Raw genomic sequence first — 19,818 nt, forward strand, 5'->3', positions numbered from 1 at the left:
GTTGCGGCCCTCGTCTGCGGGTTTTACACCTCGAGACAGCGCGAGGCCGCACCACCGTACATATAGGTACAGCGTTATTTTCAGAGGGAGTCTGGTTAACACTCAGCTCTGAGGCGATCAATGTCCATACAGAGTTGGACATACTGGTCGCGGCGCTTGCCTGCGGGTTTTACACCTCGAGACAGAGCGGGGCCGCACCACCGTACATATAGGTACGGTGTTAATTTCAGGGGGAGTCCGGTTAGTTGTTAGTATTTGATTTGACATGCGGTTTATCATGCGATTTGCCATGCGATTTTGCACGCCTGTACTAGGTACAGCGTTAATTTCAGAGGGAGTGTGGTTAACACTCAGCTCTGTCATGCGAGTTAACATGCGATTTTGCACGACTGTACATATAGGTACAGCGTTAATTTCATGCGATGAGTCATGCGTCATGCGATTTACCATGCGATTTGACATGCGATTTGACATGCCGTTTGACATGCCGTTTGAGTTTTGCACCACCGTACAAATAGATACAGCGTTAGTTACAGAGGGAGTCCGGTTAACACTCAGCTCTGAAACAATTGGTGCAATAGATCCTGGTTCAGCTAACCCATCTGCTGTTCTAGACTCTGTTCTAGACTCTGCAACGTAGACTATCATGTTGCTAGCAGGTTTACTAAACTCCTGCAGCCCAGCGTGCTGTGAGTGGATGAGTCACGCCTGACTAAGACATCTATCCATGTTTTTTGACATAATTGAGGCACCTAACCCAGTAGGGTGTAGGCCGTCTCTCATGAGCACACCAGGGCGACCCCACAGGGAGGGCCAGTTATCTATGAAACCAAAGCCCTGCTCTGAGGTATATAGGTATATAGAAGTTGTGTATGTAGTAAATTGTTATTAAAAAAATAAATATTTGGCAGCTCAATCACTTATGACAGTTTTTTTGGATTGTTGCAGGAGAGCTTATAGGTATAGATCCAATAAGGCATCATCTGCAGTGAACCAACTGACAGCGAGCTCATGCAGGCTGCCGCAGAAGTTGACCCCGACACATCGCGTAAATGTTTTTATTTTATGCACACAGCCCCCCTCTCTCTCTCCCTCTCTCTCTCTCTCTCTCTCTCTCTCTCTCTCTCTCTCTCTCTCTCTCTCTCTCCTCTGTCCTAGTCTTTCCTTTGTGCCTTGGCGTATCATTGTGGTTTGTGGTGAGTCTGGTCCTCTGTGATCCCTGTGTTCTCTGTATTCATAACATTTTGCCTTTTTGTCATTTTTGAGCTAATAAATGATCCTTTACCTGAACCGTCTGCAATTGGGTCCTACCTGCCTGCCTGCCACCCGCTAACCCTAACAATTTCTGCTTAACAGAGAGCAGAATTTGCCTCCCCGCTGGTTGGATCCCCGCCCTGCCAGAGGTTGATCAGCACTGGATCTCGAAGGCTCTGTTCCGGTGGTCACCCTCTGGTCAACCAGAGTTTGAAATTGACAAGGTGGACAGAATGTGGTGGTATCCACCTCAGCAGTCGCTGACATCCAGTGCCATCCCAGCAATGGAGCAGTTCTTTGGGCACCCTCTGTTCCTGTGGATGCCCAGGAAGCTGTGGCGTGTGCGACTGCTCTGTCCACATCAAGACTGTGGGAAGGCAGAGCTCACCTCTGCGGGACTCCATCAGAGGGTCAGGCTGTTGGTTGGTGTCAGCGGCTCTTACTACCTGGTAGCCGAATACCTTGCATGTAAGAGTTGCAAAAGGAAGGTCATCAGCTGGAGCCACAACATCGTCTCTCAGCTAGACATTGGTCACCGCCTGCATTTCCCATGTCTGCTGACATACAAGCTGGGGTGCGACATGCAGGTTGTGCGCATGATGCGTCAGCGGGGACTGGGGAACAGCAGCAGCCAGCTCCAAAAACAGCTGGAGGAGCAGCATGCAGAGAGCTGGCTGGGGAAAACAATTCAGTTCCTCACTGCTTACAGAGGAGTTGCACGTGCAATATCCTCTGGGCTGATTTTGCCAGTGCCGCTAGGGGACTTGCCAGTTATGCCTGCAGTGCCAAAACATCGCTGGTTGATGCAGGTGTACGCCCAAGATGTCGTTGGCAGACTGGACGAAGTTAAGGCTTCCATCACCTCACTCTTTGGCCAGGTCCTGAAGATGGACTCTGCAAAGAAAATTGTAAGGAAGCTAGCTGGTCAGGCACGGTCTACAGCTTCTTGGGCCACCAACGTTGGAAATGAGCATGGACATGTCATCATGTCTGTTCTCACAGCAAGTGAGGGCTGGGGCCTGATGAAGATGGCAGAGGGTCTTGTTAGGCGTTACAAGGATGCTGGTGTGCCACCTCCAGAGATCCTTTATGCGGACCGGGACTGCTGTGGGAACTCTCACCTTTTAAAAATCTTTGGTGCATGGCCAGAGATTTGCCACCGGTTGCACCACAGATTCCCATGCCCTCTACACCAGCTTCATGGCCCAACTCTCCCGCTGCATCTTTGCGTGTGATCAGAGCGACCTGCAGCGACTCAAAGCTGCCAAGCGGGCAGAGCTGGAAGCAAGCCACCTGCGTCCCACAGTAGAAGATGTCGCACGCCATATCTCCAAGGCTGAGACTATGCTTCACTGCAGGAGAGCTGTCCGGGAAAGTGGGGAGATGTCTGACCTGCTGAAGGACTTGATAGAGGCATACTCTGGAGAGAAGGGTTGCAATACCCTTGGTGTGCCTCTGATCAACAGAGCAAGGATGGCGGAAATCTTGAAGGCCCAGCTAAAACACCTTCCCTGCCTCCAGGACCCTCCAGGTTTCCAGTTATACACCCAGACTGGGACACTGAAGAAGGCTGGTCATGTGCTTCCTACATACCGATGTGCCAGAGGGTCCACCTCGTTGGAAAGTTTCCACTTGCACATGAATATCTTCATCCTAGGTGAATAGTTTACTCTGTTAGGTTACTTTCCATTTTAATTGAAATGTAATAATAAGTACTGCATGCAAGGACTCACAATGCAAATATCACAATGCAAATATTCAATATTTTTCAGGAACCCTGGCAAGTGACACCTTTTCCAGGCATATCTGGTTGATGGTCTATTCAGGTGGAATGAGGACAGGACCATAACAGCAGAGGGGACCGAGGGGCCTTGTTCATACAGTGGCCTCCTAAAGCATGCTGCCAACCAGTTGTCAGAGGAGGTGCTTGGGAGAAAACTGGTGGAGTACACGGCCCCACGGAAATACACTGGTGTGTATGTAGTAAATTGTTATTAAAAAAATAAATATTTGGCAGCTCAATCACTTATGACAGTTTTTTTGGATTGTTGCAGGAGAGCTTATAGGTATAGAATACCTATGCAACCAAAATAATGCAGTGATGGAGGACTACAAGTTGGCCTTGGTGACACTGGAGACAGAAGACATCACTGTTGCAGAGGGGGAGTCTTCTTTGGAGCCATGTGACATCGAGGATCCAACTGTCCCAACCCTGGAGACAATATGGCCTCCACAACAGCTCACCCGTCCAGCTGCCCGTCCAGCCACTGCTCTGCCAGCTGCCCGTCCAGCCACTGCTCTGCCAGCTGCCCGTCCAGCCACTGCTCTGCCAGCTGCCCGTCCAGCCACTGCTCTGCCAGCTGCCCCTCCAGCCACTGCTCTGCCAGCTGCCCCTCCAGCCACTGCTCGCCAGCTGCACTCTCTGCAGCTTTTACGGTTGCCCCTATGCATAGTGGTAAGTTTTTAATGAAATGTCAAAAGTTACAATTATTGTCATTAATATGAAACATTACAATAAGATGCTTATGATGTTCATTTCATCTGACTTCATCTTCACACATGTTCTCTTTCTCTCTCTCAATTTTATTTTGTTCTAATTTAGCTCCCCAGCAAGACACACAGGGCTTGGTAGACGAACAGCCTTCAACATCAGCTCTGGGCTCCACCAGTCATGATGTAGGTTTATGTTTTTGACAACATTGTAAACCTCATAAACTTAAAGTTCTATGTTTACTTACTTAAATCTGGATATAATATTTTACAATTTAAAATGCACATCTGATTTTAATCGCTCTGTTAATTCTAGGACTCGGTTGGACCTGACAATGTTGAGGGCTTTCAAGCAGTCCAGGACTTGACTGTTTTTTTATTTAAATTAAAAGAATACAGTCTTGCCCTGTCAAGGGAGGAGGCTGATGAAATAATTTCCCTGTGGAATTATTTGTCAGACTTTGACAAGTGTCGCACAGTGTACCCCCAACGTCACCAGGATACACTCGCACATGGCAGATTCAGGACGTCAAAAAAGGCTGTTGCGCCTGGTGTGGAGAGTACAAAGCGGTACGTATGTTTTTCTGAGCCAGCTTGACCATGCTGCATGCTATAACATCATGTCTTGTACTACACTTATGCAACCAATACCTTTGCAGATGCTTTGCAGGAAGGAGAAGCCCAGCACAGTGGCCAGACTGCAATCAGGTTTGTGAGGCACTCTTCGTCCAACTTTGCGAGGAGTACCGTGGATCGAGGCGGATTGATGGGTCCGCCACGAGCGCTGGAGTCTGGTCATGAAAGCGTACCTCCACATCCGTCAGGTTGTTTTAAACAACGCCACGGTGATGGAGAAGACCTCACTTCAGCTCCCGGTCGTGAACACGGCAATACTCTCGAGTTGGTGAGTTAACAAAGTATTAACATAGTAGCTGTGTTTTCTGTGTAGGTATATCTTGCTTTGGTATACAAAAAACACTTTTATATTTGTAGGTACTGCAAACGGGAAAGAGGACAGGAGAAGAGGATTCTCGAGCAAGGGATCTGTCCGCCTCAGACAACAACTGTGAGCCCTGAGAGCCTGCCTCCTGCAGTTCAGAGGAAATGCAAACCGTGTATGCCTCAAAGCATCGTGGCATATTCCCACGTGTTTGTTCTGCCACCTAACACTGCAGGGACGGCAACACTGCAGGGACGGAAGATCAGAAGAGTGAACCCTCCTTCTGATCTTCTGAGGCCACCATTCCTCGCAGCCCTCGAGCCTCAAATCCAGCCCCCCACACCTGTGTTTCCCACACCTCCATTCATCCCACCTCTCCTGCCTCAACCCCTCTGGTCTGTGCCTCAACCTCACCTGCCTGCCTTACAGCCTGCAGGAGCATCTGTGGTACATGTGCCTATTACGTAGTTCTTCAAGGAAAGGATTCAAATCCGGGATTGCTTTTAACTCAGTTTATTGTTAAAGTCTGCATGTTTCGGCATGGTAACTGACTATGGAACGAAAGTCTAGGAGTCGTGTTGAACACGTGTGAGATAATAACTCTAGCTACTACGGGCCACGGGCAGAGGCCCGTGACCCTTCGCGGGTGTCGCTGAAAATCTCTGACGCTCTCCACCTCGCCTGCACAGGTAGAGACCGTCAAGTGGGCGTGGCCTAGTGGGCGTGGCCGGGGTGCCGTAATGGCTTCGGCTTCTTCATATATCAAAAGGTGCTGCTATCTGTGGCTGGAGCAGCCTCCAATATGGTCTTGCTCCCCTTGTGGCTATGTATAGTATTTACGGCTTATATGTTTGGTTCTGCTTCATTGGGTCTATGTGTGGGTAGCTTAGATTCTTAAAATACGTAACATGCCATACCTACCATATACCACCACCCACTATCGAAAGAAAAAAAGAGAGGAGGAGAAGACTGGTTTAAGAAGAGGAAATATACAAGGAGTAGTGCCACCATTCTCTGCCGTCAGTGTCAGAGGGAGCGGGACCCTGCCACTCACAATGAGTACTTTGGGAACTGGTACTGCCACGCCATAGCCACCGTGACCCTGGCTGAGTGGAGGGCTGCACTTGAAGCCCAGGGTTATGGGAGGAAAAAGGGAGCTCCACCTTTTTTTAATGTTGTTTTTAAGTTTTAATTTAAGTTTTTAGTTGTAACTTTTTGTGCTATAACGTTTTACTGTGAGTGTGACACAATCTTAATTTAATTTAATTTCCCTCTTAATGCTTTAATAAAACACAATATGACAAAATACAAATGTTGTTTATTCAAATACAATATACCACTGGGGAGCTTGAAGTTATAAAAAATCAAATCAAGTTATATACCCTTTATCATAATGCCAGCCTACTTAATCAGAATGGTTAGCTTATACATTTTACATAACTTCCTATTAATTGTCAATGCTTTTGATTTAATTTAATTTAAATGCAGAGCGCAAAATTTGTTCATATTACCATGCATAACAAACAAACCACAATAGACAGTATTAATTATTTTGCTTGGACAGCATTTATAAGGAACCTGATCACTTAGAAACTATGTTTTACCGTGATATTAACATCTCTATAATCACTGTTAACATGGCCTCTTAATGCTTTAATAAAACGGGCACTAAACACACCGGTGTAGGAGATCGTAATGAAATTAAGACGGAGACTTGATTGCCGGTGAAAATACCACGAGAAGGATTTATTTCCCCAAACACAGAACCACGCACAGCCAGAGGTGCGTTCCTTAAGTCATGCGTCGCACCACCCAGGTGGGTCTCACGCCCCCTTCCCTGACTGGGAATGAAACACATGCCCCGGCGGTGTGGGCCCCAAATCCTAACCACTAGAACATCAATGAGTTATGTTGGGTTCATCCTGGCTGATATAGAGTAGACTGGGCAGATGACATTGTTAAGAGTCATTTCATTTAGATTTAGATGGGCCTGGAAATACAACATACAATACGTTTACATAAAGTGCCAGACCAGTACATGCTTAGAGGAAGTGCTGCAATGAGTCAGGTATTAAGTTCCTTTAAATTAATTTCAGACATAGAGTTGAGTTCCCTGACCGGGTAGGAGTTACCCGGGAATTTACGAGTAACTCCTAAAAATAATGGGCGTGTCACTCTTAAATTTAGGACTCCTAACTTTTTTCACTAAGAGCAATTCACAAAGTATTTTAGGCCTAAAAGTAGCACCTAAGTCTAGGAGAGCTTAAAAGTCCTCAAGAGGACTCCTAACTCAGTAAGACCTATTCACAAAGAATCGTAAAATGCATGCGAGACGAAATGTTAGGGTATTCAACTTGTTGTGGAGTTAATGCGCGATGCAATAACATCCCCGACTAACAGGAATAATCAGATTAGTCCCGAAATAAAATGTTTGGCCACACTACGTTATTTAGCAACAGGGGAAATGCAACTTTGCAATGCCGACGATTTAAAATTATCGCAACCATCAGTCAGCAGTGCCATAAACTTTCCTTTGGACATTCAACAATTACACAGGATCAAAGCAAACTTCATGGCAATTGCAGGTATGCCCGGTGTGGTCGGTGCTATTGACGCAACCCGGTATCACGCAATTGCGTGCTCCTGCGCACGAACGTTAATCTATTGAAGCGTGTTCCCGAGCACGATAGTCCGACTTTTTGCGTGTTACACAAAACGAAATGTAAACCAATGCATTCTGAATGGGGGTGTTCTAAGACAATTAACGTGCTCCACAAAACGGTACGAGAGAGAGAGAAAGAGAGAGCGGGAGGGACAGAGAGAGAGAGAGAGAGAGAGAGCGGGAGGGACAGAGAGAGAGAGAGAGAGCGAGAGAGAGGCTTCAGAAAGGGTGTGCGCAGATAGTACAGTGCACCCTAGTTATGTTTATGCCAAAACCTATATATATAATTAGGCTGTGGAAATTGCAATAAGTTAAGAACACAACTTCGCACGTTGAGCACACAGCCCTGTGACTCGTTTATTTTGTAAAAAAGAAAACCGGAAAACAAAGCGTGCTGAAGGTAAACAAATCCAGCATGGTCTGTGACGTCATGAGACGCACGTAATCCTTAGGGACCGCGATCCCTGAACCACCAAGAACGTAAATGACATGCAGTAAACAACAACACAATTGAAAGAACAACACATAACGAAATACTGTAGGTGAATTATGTTACGGTCACTACAAGGCTATAATTATATAATTTAGCGTGTAATGAGACAATCTATAGCCAAATTGTCGAAGATGCCCGAGAATCTTCGGGGATATCAGCATGGGAAATCGGCGAATCAGACCCATGAAGGGGGGGGGGGGGACACGTTAGTTGAAGGGGGGGGGGGGGGGGGGGGGGGGCACACGTTTGTTGAGGGGGGGGGAGACACGTTTGTAGGGGGGGGGCACGCTCGACAACGAGAGTTGGTTTTTATTGAACGCTCGACAACGAGAGTTGGTTTTTATTGAACGAGACTTCAACACGGAACAGCTGGTGACGGTGTCGACAATAATGAACACACAAACAATGTTAATAGAACAACACACAACCACATAACATCCCGAACCCATTAACCCCACTTAATCCTAACAACAAAACAAGTTAACAAAAGCCCCATTTGTCAACTGAGAACCCCAATTCCCAGAATCCCCCGCGGCTCCGGAACACGGCGTAGCTTATATTAATCTTTATTATCTGAATGGGAAATGTAATATTTTAGGACAGATACACCATTAAACGCGTTTCTAATGACTTTTCTAGCGAGAAATGTACATTTTCCTTACATAATCTTCAGTCAGTGAATGTGTATGATCTTTATTAATCTTTATTATCTGAATGGGAAATGCAATATTTTAGGACCGATTCACCGTTAAACGTGTTTCTAATAACATTTCTAGCGAGAAATATACTTTTTACTTGCATAATCTTCAGTCAGTGATTGTGTCTGATCTTTAGTTTTATAGTTATTAAGATTTGATCGGCTCGCTCGCATGTTTCAACGACGTCAGGTTGCTTTCGCTAAACTAGCAGCTCACGTGCTTCCTGCGTTTGTGTTATTAAACTGTTACTTTATGTAACTTTTAATGATATCATCTTGTTAGAAACACGTATATCTGAGAGCCAACCCAGTCGCCAAAAGCATACGTTGACAGTGTACTTTTCGTGAACACTGGATTACGTGGCATTTCAACATAAAATAGCGTGTTATACACACACACACACGCACACGCACAGACACACACACACAAGCTCACACAAGCACACACACGCACGCACAGACACACAGACACAGACACACACACACACACACACACACACACACACACACACACACACGCACACGGTGCATTTCGCTGCTAAAACAACAACAAAAAAATATTCCCTCAAATATTATTACTTTCAAAACGTTGGCCAAAATGGCCAATAATATCATTTTTTATTTGGGATGCTTCTAGGACATTTTGGGTGGATTTTGAACGGTATGTGGGGGGCACGTTTTTTTGCAGGACCTGGCAACCCTGCGCTGTTGCCCGAGATCTGGATCCACCCCGGCGTGGTGCCGTCTCCTTTTGACCTTTTGACCCCAGACTTCTGGGGGAATAGCTGAATCAATTCATTAGTCAATCAGAAGCATGTAAATATCGTCCCGGTGGCGTAAGAGGACAAACAAGGTGTCCTTCAACATCTACGCTTCCAGGAGATTGCAACGGTGCCACACATGAGCATATTCGAACATGTTTAATGGTAGTAATTAGCTGTCGAAATTGGAGGCCTTAATCAATACTGAGCAGCTATTGATTTGCTTCCCGATAAAGATTTGTCACAAATGACATGTTATTTAGCATCTACACGTTGAGCTGAGTCCAATGACACCAAGAACGACACTCTAGCTAATGGTAACATGTATTTTACATGGTACACCTAGGTCTAGGACATGATCTCGGTGTAGCAAGAGGCCGAGCTTGATCTCATTGGACTCAGCTTAACGTGTAGATGCTAATTAACATGTAATTTGTCAAAAATCTCCATCGGGAAGCAAATCTATAGCTGGTCATTATTGATAAAGGCCTCCAAAATCGACAGCTAATTACTACCCCGAAACATATTCAAATATGATCATGTGTGGCACTGTTGCAATCGTCTCGAAACGTAGATGTCAAAGGACACCTTGTTTGCTCTGTTGCACTACCGGGAAGATATTTTCATACTTCTAATGGATTGATTCATATTTTAAGGTTCTCGGAGTGAGACTTTAAGTGGCTGCAGCAGAAGTGTTGAGACGAAAGATGATATCAAGAGATTTATAGAATATTCCCATTCACATTATGATTCTTCGTCGTAACATCCGACCAAACATCCTTTACATTCACAGAGCGAAGATTATGAAAGTCCAGGCTCAGCAAGTCCTCCATCTCGTTGCACCTGCACCCAGCGGCTCGCTTGCAAGATTTTGGCCTGAAGTTCTTCCCAGACTTACACCCTAGCCATCCAACATGCATATCTGAGAATCAGGCCTCTCTTTAATAATGACAAAAAGTTATGAGAGAAACACACATTAACTTTTTGTTATCTCATAAGCGGCGTGGTGCCGGCTCCTTTTGACCTTTTGACCCCCGACTTCAAAAACGTGGCCACAGGCCAGCTGTGTCTACACACCTTTAGCCACAAATGTACACCTCCATCCCACAAAAAATGGGGACTAGAAACTAACCTCTGTCTTATGTACATTTACTGTACTGTTGGAGGTCACGCCCCTTTGCCGACCTTTTCGAGATAGCTAGGGATGCTAAAATGTTACACACATTTCCCGGGGCCCCGTGTACGACATATCCGAGATTTGGAGTTCTAGCCCTTAGAGAAAAATAGTTTTCCCAAATGGAGTGTAATTTGGACAAAGCCCCTCAGAAGTGTAGCCTGCAAGGCCTAATGGTTCAGAATGTGGTGGAATTTGAGATAGGATGGTCCTACCGCCCTGAAATTTTAATACCTTATTCTAGGGCCTAACTGGGACCTCCGCACCGAAACTTGGCCCGGTCGGACCCCGAGGGCAGGAAGGGGGGGCCCTTCCTGCCCGAGACTTGGCCCGGTCAGACCCCGAGGGCAGGCCCCCCCTTCCTGACCTCGGGGTCCGACCGGGCCAAGTTTCGGTGCGGAGGTCCCAGTTAGGCCCTAGAATAAGGTATTAAAATTTCAGGGAGGTAGGACCTTCCTATCTCAAAAACTGTTTTTCCACCACATTCTGAACCATTAGGTCTTGCAGGCTACACTTCTGAGGGCCTTTCTCCAAATGACACTCCATTTGGGAAAACTTTTTTTCTCTAAGGGCTAGAACTCCAAATCTCGGATATGTCGTACACGGGGCCCCGGGAAATGTGTGTAAACATTTTAGCATCCCTAGCTATCTCGAAAAGGTCGGCAAAAGGGCGTGACCTCCAACAGTACAGTAAATGTACCTAAGACAGAGGTTAGTTTCTAGTCCCCATTTTTTGTGGGATGGAGGTGTACATTTGTGGCTAAAGGTGTGTAGACACAGCTGGCCTGTTGCCACGTTTTTGAAGTCGGGGGTCAAAAGGTCAAAAGGAGCCGGCACCACGCCGCTTATGAGATAACAAAAAGTTAATGTGTGTTTCTCTCATAACTTTTTGTCATTATTAAAGAGAGGCCTGATTCTCAGATATGCATGTTGGATGGCTAGGGTGTAGGTCTGGGAAGAACTTCAGGCCAAAATCTTGCAAGCGAGCCGCTGGGTGCAGGTGCAACGAGATGGAGCACTTGCTGAGCCTGGACTTTCATAATCTTCGCTCTGTGAATGTAAAGGATGTTTGGTCGGATGTTACGACGAAGAATCATAATGTGAATGGGAATATTCTATAAATCTCTTGATATCATCTTTCGTCTCAACACTTCTGCTGCAGCCACTTAAAGTCTCCGAGAACCTTAAAATATGAATCAATCCATTAGAAGTATGAAAATATCTTCCCGGTAGTGCAACAGAGCAAACAAGGTGTCCTTTGACATCTACATTTCGAGACGATTGCAACAGTGCCACACATGATCATATTTGAATATGTTTCGGGGTAGTAATTAGCTGTCGATTTTGGAGGCCTTTATCAATAATGACCAGCTATAGATTTGCTTCCCGATGGAGATTTTTGACAAATTACATGTTAATTAGCATCTACACGTTAAGCTGAGTCCAATGAGATCAAGCTCGGCCTCTTGCTACACCGAGATCATGTCCTAGACCTAGGTGTACCATGTAAAATACATGTTACCATTAGCTAGAGTGTCGTTCTTGGTGTCATTGGACTCAGCTCAACGTGTAGATGCTAAATAACATGTCATTTGTGACAAATCTTTATCGGGAAGCAAATCAATAGCTGATCAGTATTGATTAAGGCCTTCAATTTCGACAGCTAATTACTACCATTAAACATGTTCGAATATGCTCATGTGTGGCACCGTTGCAATCTCCTGGAAGCGTAGATGTTGAAGGACACCTTGTTCGTCATCTTACGCCACCGGGACGATATTTACATGCTTCTGATTGACTAATGAATTGGTTCAGCTATTCCCCCAGAAGTCTGGGGTCAAAAGGTCAAAAGGAGACGGCACCACGCCGGGGTGGATCCAGATCTCGGGCAACAGCGCAGGGTTGCCAGGTCCTGCAAAAAACGTGCCCCCCACATACCGTTCAAAATCCACCCAAAATGTCCTAGAAGCATCCCAAATAAAAAATGATATTACGGGCCATTTTGGCCAACGTTTTGAAAGTAATAATATTTGAGGGAATATTTTTTTGTTGTTGTTTTAGCAGCGAAATGCACCGTGTGCGTGTGTGTGTGTGTGTGTGTCTGTGTCTGTGTGTCTGTGCGTGCGTGTGTGTGCTTGTGTGTGTGTGTCTATGCGTGTGCGTGCGTGTGTGTGTATAACACGCTATTTTATGTTGAAATGCGACGTAATCCAGTGTTCACGAAAAGTACACTGTCAACGTATGCTTTTGGCGACTGGGTTGGCTCTCAGATATACGTGTTTCTAACAAGATGATATCATTAAAAGTTACATAAAGTAACAGTTTAATAACACAAACGCAGGAAGCACGTGAGCTGCTAGTTTAGCGAGGGCAACCTGACGTCGTTGAAACATGCGAGTGAGCAGATCAAATCCTATAACTAAAAAACTATAAAACTAAAGATCAGACACAATCACTTACTGAAGATTATGCAAGTAAAAAGTATATTGCTCGCTAGAAATGTTATTAGAAACACGTTTAACGGTGAATCGGTCCTAAAATATTGCATTTCCCATTCAGATAATAAAGATTGATATAAGCTACGCCGTGTTCCGGAGCCGCGGGGGATTCTGGGAATTGGGGTTCTCAGTTGACAAATGGGGCTTTTGTTAACTTGTTTTGTTGTTAGGATTAAGTGGGGTTAATGGGTTCGGGATGTTATGTGGTTGTGTGTTGTTCTATTAACATTGTTCGTGTGTTCATTATTGTCGACACCGTCACCGAGAGTGACGTGACCATCGTTTCGTGCAGCTGTTCCGTGTTGAAGTCTCGTTCAATAAAAACCAACTCTCGTTGTCGAGCGTTCAATAAAAACCAACTCTCGTTGTCGAGCGTGCCCCCCCCCTACAAACGTGTCTCCCCCCCCCTCAACAAACGTGTCCCCCCCCCCCCCCCCCTCCTTCAACTAACGTGTCCCCCCCCCCCCCCCCCTTCATGGGTCTGATTCGCCGATTTCCCATGCTGATATCCCCGAAGATTCTCGGGCATCTTCGACAATTTGGCTATAGATTGTCTCATTACACGCTAAATTATATAATTATAGCCTTGTAGTGACCGTAACATAATTCAACTACAGTATTTCGTTATGTGTTGTTCTTTCAATTGTGTTGTTGTTTACTGCATGTCATTTACGTTCTTGGTGGTTCAGGGATCGCGGTCCCTAAGGATTACGTGCGTCTCATGACGTCACAGACCATGCTGGATTTGTTTACCTTCAGCACGCTTTGTTTTCCGGTTTTCTTTTTTACAAAATAAACGAGTCACACGGCTGTGTGCTCAACGTGCGAAGTTGTGTTCTTAACTTATTGCAATTTCCACAGCCTAATTATATGTATAGGTTTTGGCATAAACATAACTAGGGTGCACTGTACTATCTGCGCACACCCTTTCTGAAGCCTCTCTCTCGCTCTCTCTCTCTCTCTCTCTCTGTCCCTCCCGCTCTCTCTTTCTCTCTCTCTCGTACCGTTTTGTGGAGCACGTTAATTGTCTTAGAACACTCCCATTCAGAATGCATTGGTTTACATTTCGTTTTGTGTAACACGCAAAAAGTCGGACTATCGTGCTCGGGAACACGCTTCAATAGATTAACGTTCGTGCGCAGGGGCACGCAATTGCGTGATACCGGGTTGCGCACACACACACACACACACACACACACACACACACACACACACACACACACACACACACACACACACACACACACACACACACACACACACACACACACACACACACACACACGATGATCGTTAAGACTCTCTCTTTTTTTCTTTTTGAGAACCATCAAAGACGACGTCGAAGTAGACCATACAGAAACAACACTGCCAAGAAATGGGTCCGAAAAAGGCTTTCACGGCCGAAGAAGCCGAGGAAATAAAAAGGTCTCTCGATTTCCTATCCGGCGAAATAGCCGCGATGAGGAAACAGCAGAGAGACATCCTAAAACCTGGCCGGGGAGATAAAAGTGTTGCGGATGCAGAGCGAGGAAAAGGATAAACGAATTATCCATCTGGAAAGCAGAGTGTCTGACCTGGAGCAGTACACTAGGATTAACAACCTCATCGTTACCGGGCTCCACGTTAAACCCCCGTCATACGCTCGGGCGGTGAACGATGACAACGGGGGGGAGCCCGGTGAAATGGATGTCAGCTCCACGGAGCAACAGGTGGCTGCATTCCTGCAATCGAAGGGGATTGACCTGGACTGCAATGCTATCGAGGCATGCCACCCGCTGCCCAGGAGGAAAACCAGCGACAATCCGGTGGTCATCATCAGGTTTGTTAACCGCAAACACAAGATCGCGCTGCTGAGACAGGGGAGGAAGCTGAAGGGAAGTAACGTATTCCTGAACGACCATCTCACTAAAAACAACGCCGACATAGCCAGAATGGCTCGCAATTTGAAAAAGCAGGGGAAAATTCAGAACACTTGGACTGCAAACTGTAAAATATTCATTAAATCAAATGGTTCTCCCGAGGAGGCTAAAGTCTTGGTCGTCAAGCACATTGTGGAATTGGATAAATACCAGTGAATAAAAAACACCGCTCAACAATGACACAAACTCAAAGTGTTCGCTCTAATGCATCCGTAGACAGTGGCCACATAACTCAGGGGATTATGAATAATGACACTTTGGAACTAAACACATTTGAATATACTGATCATAGTGCACTGGATTTGGAGCACGAAATAGACCCGGACAACAATTTTTTTTCAACCATCAATAACAACTGTCACTATTACACTGGGGAGCAGTTCAACCGGAGCATTAAGACCGTTGGCAAATTATCAATTATTCACTTCAACAGCAGAAGCCTGTATGCAAATTTCACTTCTATCAGGGATTACTTGGATACATTTTCACAACCATTCAATATCATCGCAATATCTGAAACCTGGCTCAATAAGGATAGAGAACTGGACTTTGACATGGATGGTTATGAACTTAGTTATATAAATAGACAAAATAATGGAGGAGGAGGTGTAGCCATATATGTGGACAAGACATTACATTTCAAGGTGCTGGACAGAATGACAACAGTGGTGGACAATGTTTTGGAATGTATATCAATAGAAATCTGCAAAGAAAAGAGAAAGAATTTGATCATTAGCTGTTTATATAGGGCACCTGGCTCTAATATTGAGGTGTTCAAAGATTGGATGGAAGACATTTTCTCCAACAAGGGTAACAAAACCATTTTCATCTGTGGAGACTTCAATATTGACCTTCTTAATCCAAATAAACATAAAATGACAGAGGAATTTATAAACACAATGTACAGCATGAGCTACTATCCCATCATTAACAGACCTAGCAGAATCACATCACATTGTGCCACTCTCATAGACAATATATTCACCAATGACATTGAAAACAATACACTAAGCGGACTATTGATAAATGATATAAGCGACCATCTACCAGTTTTTACAGTTTATGACAGGAACTATAAGATCAATAAGCCAGTCAATAATAATGATTACAGACGAGTTAGAACTGAAGAATCGATGATAGCTTTTAAAAATGAACTGCAGGCACAGAATTGGAATGAAATATATGAGAAAATAGACATTAACAGTGCATATGAAGAATTTCTCAGGATATTTAAAACATTATACAATAAAAACTGTCCAATAAGGAAATATACAAGAAAAATGAAATACTCTGAATGTCCATGGATCACGAAGGGCCTACAAAATGCCTGTAAAAAGAAAAATACACTGTACCTGAATTTTATAAGGCTGAAAACTGAAGATGCTGAGAACAGATATAAAACATATAAAAATAAGTTAACTAAAATCATAAGAACTAATAAAAAAGATTACTATAGGAATTTATTGGAAAAAAACAAAAACTATATGAGAGGAATATGGAACATACTGAACAGTGTTATAAAAAATGGTTCTGGACTCAGAAATTATCCTAAGTATTTTTTGGTTGATGATAAGGAGGAGTACAATATGGATGTTGTGGCCAACTGCTTTAATAATTATTTTGTGAATATTGGTTCGGACCTAGCGGAAAAAATTCCAGATCAAGGATCATCTGAGCAAAATATGGAAAAATTAATTAGTAGAAATGAGTTCTCTATGTTTCTCACAGCAGTGGACGAAAGGGAAATTGTTGATATTGTTTTGAATTTTATGGGTAAAAAATCAAATGATTGTGATGAGATAGATATGACTGTGGTAAAAAAAGTGATTGAAGGAATAACAAAACCATTCACATACATCTGTAACCTTTCATTCCAAACGGGTACATTTCCAAACAAAATGAAAATAGCTAAAGTCATACCTTTGTACAAATCTGGAAACAAACACCACTTCACAAATTACAGACCGGTCTCGTTACTGCCACAATTCTCCAAAATTCTTGAAAAACTATTCAATAATCGACTGGACAATTTCATAGATAAACACAAACTGCTCAATGATAATCAATACGGATTCAGAGCAAATAGATCTACATCAATGGCCTTATTAGAATCACTTGAAGAAATCACAAATTCTATGGACAAAAAACAACAATCAATAGGGATATTCCTAGATCTAAAAAAAGCATTTGACACAATAAATCATGACATATTAATAAAAAAACTGGAACGTTACGGCATCAGGGGTATAGTGGGCAACTGGGTGAGGAGTTATTTGAGTCACAGATATCAATTTGTGACACTTGGTGATTGTTCCTCTGTGTGTTTGGACATTGCTTGCGGTGTCCCACAGGGGTCAGTGTTGGGCCCTAAATTGTTTATTCTTTACATAAATGATATATGTAATGCAGTGGCGGCTGGTGGTTTTTAAAGTGAGGGAGGAAGGACTGCGCGCTTGGTTGCCATTGGCCTGCTTGCACTGTTGGTGTATGGTGGCATAAGAATGTGAGACTCAAGTTGTTTCAAGGTGTTTTGGTGAACTACAAAATAGCAGGGAGGGAGTTATGTGAATACAATTTATACAAAGCCACCAGTGGCATCACTGTAATTTGAGAAGGAAAGGATGCAAAGCATATTAGTCAAATCAGGCCTGCTATTGATTTGTAAAATAAAAAAATCTGGGCCTATCATTGGGCCTAGATCTCGACGGGTGTCAAGATCACGTTGGTGCTCACCAACGTGATCTTGACACTTGTCGTGGCGTTTGGTTGCCCTATCAAGATTTTCCACATCAGTGAAACCATGAACAGCCCACGTTGGAGATTTGCTATTATTCATAAGCAAACAGGGCCAGCAATAAAGTCGATTGCTTGTAATGCTACCAGTAAGCCATGCGTACCTAGCAAACCATGTAGCACTCACAACACTGACGTTGCCATTACTTCTGGTCACCTTGATTTTGGGAAGTGGTCTACCTCTTTCTTTGGTCGCTAACTTAGCACTGTAACTCAATGAATGGAATGCTTTTTTTAATAAGACGTTAACAATGTCCTCCGTTTGCAATGTTTCCATTGTGCATTTAGGATCTCGCTATCGCAGATTTCACTTGCTCTGCGTCTCTGACTGAGCACCGCGGCAATGCAGACCGGGTTTGTTATCGACAGCGTTGCCAGATTGGGCAGATTTCCCGCCGAATGATAATTCTTCCAGCCTAAAATGGTTAAAAGTAGCCCAATTGGGTGGGAAATCTGACCAATCTGGCAACACTGCTCAACATCCAGGGATCCTGCTTATTGGTTCGTAGCGCAGACGGATAGATTTTTGCGCGAATCAGACCCCTTAAGGTCCCACCCACTCAGAGGAGGACTTTCCTCCTCTCTCCCATTGAAACCCATGTTATCCACCGGCCGCCAGTACTTTCGGGGAAATGAATGGGAGTCAACGGAGGATAACGGAGGACCTTCCTCCCTGAAGTAATTGTCAATAGGCGATAGGGGGTGCTAATGTCCCTTTACCCAGGGAAACGAACATTATATATTCAAAGGCAATAAAGTAGTCATATTTAAGGGCATTAATTCATTACAATAATCTGGGCATCTACATTTTTTATTCTCAACAATGTTAGGGAGGATCTTCCTCCCTCTCCTCAATGGAGAAGCCTCCACTGATGTAATGTATCGAATGTGTTGAAGCTTGTTCTGTTTGCTGACCATACAAATATTTTTTTTTCAGGTGATGATTTCTATCAATTAGTAGAGGCGATTAATTTTGAAATTAGTAAATTAAAATTATGGTTAGATAATAATAAATTATCGTTAAACTTGAGTAAAACAAAATTTATGTTATTTGGAAACTGCAGAACAAATGAACACATAAAGATACAGATTAATGGCGTAGACATTGAACAAGTTAGTCAAATAAAATTCCTTGGGGTAACAATTGATGAGAAATTAAACTGGAAATCTCACGTAAAACATATACACTCTAAGTTGTCAAGAAGTATTGCAGTATTATATAAAGCTAAACAGGTTCTGGATCATAAGTCGTTACAAATCCTCTATTGTTCACTGGTTTCACCTTATTTAAGTTACTGTGTAGAGGTTTGGGGCAATAATTACAAAAGTACATTACATTCACTTTTCATTCTGCAGAAAAGAGCAATACGGACCATTTTCAATGTTGGGTATAGGGATCATTCAAACTCATTATTCATGCAGTCAAGAATACTCAAATTACCAGATCTGGTTGAATTTCAAACAGCACAGTTAATGTTTAAAGCAAAAAATAACAAACTACCGGCAAATATTCAAAAAATGTTCACACAAAGAGAAGGGAGTTATTTTTTACGGGGATTGTTTAATTTTAAAATGAAAAAGGTGCGTACAACCAGAAAAAGTTTTTGTATTTCTGTCTGTGGAGTACAATTGTGGAATGGGTTAAAAGAAGAGCTCAAACAATGTCCTAACTTAAAACTATTCAAAACAAGGTTAAAGGAAGTGATTCTCACAGGGTACAAGGATGAAGGTGTTTGATTTTCATTGGGTGTTAATTGTTTAGTTATTTATTTAGTTTGTTATTTATTCTTTATTTTTTTGTATTTATTTTCTCTCTGAATGAAAAATATTGTTTGGATACAAAAACTTATCAATAGTGAGATAATATCTATATATTTTCATGAATGTTTTTTTTTTTCCATCAATGTTTTTTTTTTTTTGTTTATTTTGTTAATTTATTTATTATTATTATTTATTTTTTTGACAAATGTGTAAGAAATTATAGTATATATCTGATATGAACATATAAGTTACACATTTTATTTAAAAAAAAAAAAAAGAAGAAGAAAGATAAAGAGGAAAATAAATAAATAAATAATAATAATAATATATGTTTGGATACGTTACGGAATAATATATATATATATATATCTAATAT

At 43.3% G+C, this 19,818-nt stretch overlaps 1 protein-coding gene and 1 long non-coding RNA gene across 2 annotated transcripts; both read left to right on the plus strand.

Moving 5' to 3' along the window:
- The first annotated feature begins 1,313 nt into the window (after nucleotides 1-1,313).
- On the plus strand, nucleotides 1,314-3,915 carry LOC130401460 (uncharacterized). Its single transcript, XM_056605229.1, has 4 exons — nucleotides 1,314-2,911; nucleotides 3,027-3,226; nucleotides 3,309-3,709; nucleotides 3,857-3,915. The coding sequence occupies exon 1, from the start codon at nucleotides 1,488-1,490 to the stop codon at nucleotides 2,487-2,489; it is 1,002 nt and encodes a 333-aa protein (XP_056461204.1). The 5' UTR covers nucleotides 1,314-1,487; the 3' UTR covers nucleotides 2,490-2,911; nucleotides 3,027-3,226; nucleotides 3,309-3,709; nucleotides 3,857-3,915.
- Nucleotides 3,907-6,087, plus strand: LOC130401465 (uncharacterized). Its single transcript, XR_008903849.1, has 4 exons — nucleotides 3,907-3,930; nucleotides 4,061-4,314; nucleotides 4,404-4,648; nucleotides 4,738-6,087. It is a non-coding gene; the product is annotated as an uncharacterized LOC130401465 (long non-coding RNA).
- Nucleotides 6,088-19,818: the final 13,731 nt, after the last annotated feature.

The sequence above is a fragment of the Gadus chalcogrammus genome, chromosome 13 (genome assembly GCF_026213295.1).
Source record: "Gadus chalcogrammus isolate NIFS_2021 chromosome 13, NIFS_Gcha_1.0, whole genome shotgun sequence".
Classification (NCBI taxonomy): domain Eukaryota; kingdom Metazoa; phylum Chordata; class Actinopteri; order Gadiformes; family Gadidae; genus Gadus; species Gadus chalcogrammus.

Bases quoted from the DNA above. Each gene is read 5' to 3' on its own strand.
- LOC130401460 (XM_056605229.1), top strand. From the start codon at position 1,488: ATGTGGTGGTATCCACCTCAGCAGTCGCTGACATCCAGTGCCATCCCA.